This window comes from Arachis ipaensis, chromosome B02 (assembly GCF_000816755.2).
Source record: "Arachis ipaensis cultivar K30076 chromosome B02, Araip1.1, whole genome shotgun sequence".
In the NCBI taxonomy this organism is placed as follows: domain Eukaryota; kingdom Viridiplantae; phylum Streptophyta; class Magnoliopsida; order Fabales; family Fabaceae; genus Arachis; species Arachis ipaensis.
Window position 1 is genome coordinate 8,405,130 of NC_029786.2, and position 3,117 is coordinate 8,408,246.

A 3,117-nucleotide genomic window follows, 5' to 3' on the forward strand; every position below is an offset into this window, starting at 1 on the left:
TAAATAATTATATATATAATTAAGATCAATTATTAAAATTAGTCAAATTACTGTAACATCTGAAACGGAAATATTTAGTAACCAAAGAAAATTAGCCAAAAATCATAGTACATTTAAAACGTTTCCTAATATTATACACCTTCTTCATAACTATGAGAAAAAGATGATGCAAAAAATATTTGAATTCTTAATTTTTTTTGCTGAAATCCACGTATTTAATTACAAAAAAAAATTACATTAAGTTAATTGAGGAATTAACTCACTAGTTTTAAGTGTTAAGAATTTCGATCCACGTACTTAATTTTTCTAAAGTTATATATATTAGTTTAGAACGATTTAAAATATACTTGGACTTGATTACCACACATAAAGTATATAACATAGGAAGAATTTTAAGTGTATCTGAAACACTAATATTTTAGTTATTTTAACTGTTTGGTTTAAATTATAAAAAATATGTAATATATATTAATTAAAATCAACGGTTAAAATAATTAGAATATCGGTGTTCTCGATACACTTAAAATTTTTTCAATAAACATTATTTTCGCTAGTATTTACCTGGTACCATACATATATGCTGGCAGCCTTTGAAAGATTCTCAGCATGTACTTTCATTTTTTATTACAAGTAATAACCTTGCAATGATTAATGCTTCTATATTCATCTATCTATATAAACCCACTTAGATAGGGATTGATATATACATATGTATACACCAAGCATAAAGCATACAAAAGATAATATGGGTGGTTTAATGTTTTTGTTGGTGCTGTCTTTGAGTAGTGTTCTTATTATCCACACAAGTGAGGCTCAGATATGCTTACCCAAGAAACATGCATCCTTATTTGTATTTGGAGATTCATTGTTTGACATTGGAAACAACAATTATATCAATACAACAATTCCTTTTCAGGCAAATTATCCTCCCTATGGAATAACCCTCTTCAAGTATCCAAGTGGAAGATTTTCTGATGGACGTATGATTCCAGATGTCATTGGTGAGAATTCTAATTATTATTAACGGATTTTTATTATTTCACATATTATTTATTACGAAATTATTTCTTCTAAAAATTTAAATTGACAAAAAAATAATATAAATTATTATATTTTTACATATATTTTTAAATAATTTTTTTAATTTTTTTTAAATTTAAACTGACAGAAGAAAACAACATAAATAGTTTGACTAATGAAGAGTTAATAATGTGTGTGTAGCTGAGCTTGCAAAGTTGCCTCTGGTTCCACCATATCTTCATCCTGGAAATCCTGATTTCACCTATGGAGTCAATTTTGCCTCTGGGGGATCTGGTGCTCTGCTTCAAACTGCTCAAGGATATGTAATAATCTCATATTCCCGTAATAAAATCATATTTTTTTTAAAGGGTACTTTGATATATTTTCTTAAAATATTATTTTTATTGTAACAATTATTTTATATATACGAAAAAACTTTTCTTCCAAAGTACGTACCCAAATAAAATATCACACAATAAAAGAAGTGTTATTTGAAAAAATCTTTGAGACATTATATTCTTACAATAATCAAGTATGTTTGTAAAAGGAATAAAATGATATAATAATCGAAAATTGAAAAATTTATACTTATAAATAGATTATCATACATATAGGTAACTTTTATTCTAAAAAATATAAAACTTAAGTTTTGATTATTGCTATTAGGCATATATTAGTTTAGGTTTAATTACTCTGCTGGTCTCTATAGTTTCGCAAAATTTTTAATTAGATCCTTATACTTTTTTTTTTAATTGAGTCCTTGCACCAAATTTTTTTTTAATTGGGTCTCTACATTTTTTTTTTCTTTTAAATTTAAGTTTCTATACCAATTCTTTTTTTTTAGTTTGGTCTCTATAAAATTAAGCTAATTACTACTAAGAAGGACTTAATTGAAAAAAAAAATTTAGTGTAGGAACTCAATTAAAAAAAAATATAGAAACCTAATTAAAAATTTTACTAAATTATGGGAAGCAACAAAGTAATTAAACCTTACTGATATTAAATATTCAAGCTATCAAGCATAGAAATATAGAATGTAAAGTACAAGTGGTGATATGGACCACATACCATGAATGATTGGAATAGAATATTATATTAATGAAGCTAAGGTTTTAATTATTTTCTTTGTTGATATATATATAGGTGATAGACCTTCACACCCAGGTGAAATATTTCAAAAATGTAAAGAAAATATTAAGGGAGAAAATAGGAAATGAAGAAGTAGAGGCACTGCTCAAAAGATCTGTGTACTTTCTCAATGTTGGAAGCAATGATTATGGTGGCCTTTTGAATGTTACAAACTCCACTGTGAGCCTATTGCCGGTTGATAAACAACAATTTGTTGGTTTTGTCATTGGAAACCTTACAAATGCCATTAAAGTATGTAAACATATATTTTCATTATTGCTAGGTAGATATATCTTTATTATAAACTTGTTCATAATTATAAACTTTATTTGATATATAGGAAATTTATGAGCAAGGTGGAAGAAAGTTTGGTTTTTTAAATGTGGGTCCTATAGGGTGTTCTCCAAGCATAAGGGCTCAGAACAATGGAAGCAAATGCTTTGATGAGATTTCAGCGGTTGCAAGGTTACATAATATTCAACTCTCAAAGATGATTCTGAAGCTTAAGAAACAGCTCAGTGGATTCAAATATTCAGTCCATGATTTCTATGCTTCACTTTCTCCAGTTATCAAAGATCCTTCAAAATATGGTATTATTATTCAGCCATGCGGTTCTTTTAACTTGATTCAATTGAATAATGCACAATTATATTTAAAAAATTCTTAAAATTGACATTTATTATTACTGATTACAATAATTATTATTAGTATATGCCCTTAATTGAAATGCATGTTGGAATAATTAAAATGAAGGTTTCAAAGGAGGAAGTGGGGGATGTTGTGGAAGTGGAGCATTAAGAGGATTAGATGCGTGTGGTGGGAACAAAGGGATCAAAGAATATGAATTATGTGACAATCCAAATGATTATATCTTCTTTGATGCTCGTCATTTTACGGATAAAGCTAGCCAGTACTTTGCTCAGCTCATTTGGGATGCCAACTACACTCTCAATAAGCCTTACAATCTCA

At 27.4% G+C, this 3,117-nt stretch overlaps 1 protein-coding gene across 1 annotated transcript in view; it reads left to right on the forward strand.

Moving 5' to 3' along the window:
* Positions 690–3,117, forward strand: part of LOC107626756 — a 17,081-nt gene continuing 14,653 nt past the window's right edge. The window contains exons 1-5 of the mRNA XM_016329659.2: positions 690–1,001; positions 1,222–1,343; positions 2,164–2,400; positions 2,489–2,738; positions 2,902–3,116. Coding sequence (XP_016185145.2) covers positions 710–1,001; positions 1,222–1,343; positions 2,164–2,400; positions 2,489–2,738; positions 2,902–3,116 — 1,116 coding nt within the window. The 5' untranslated portion in view covers positions 690–709. The remainder of the gene's footprint in view (positions 1,002–1,221; positions 1,344–2,163; positions 2,401–2,488; positions 2,739–2,901; position 3,117) is intronic.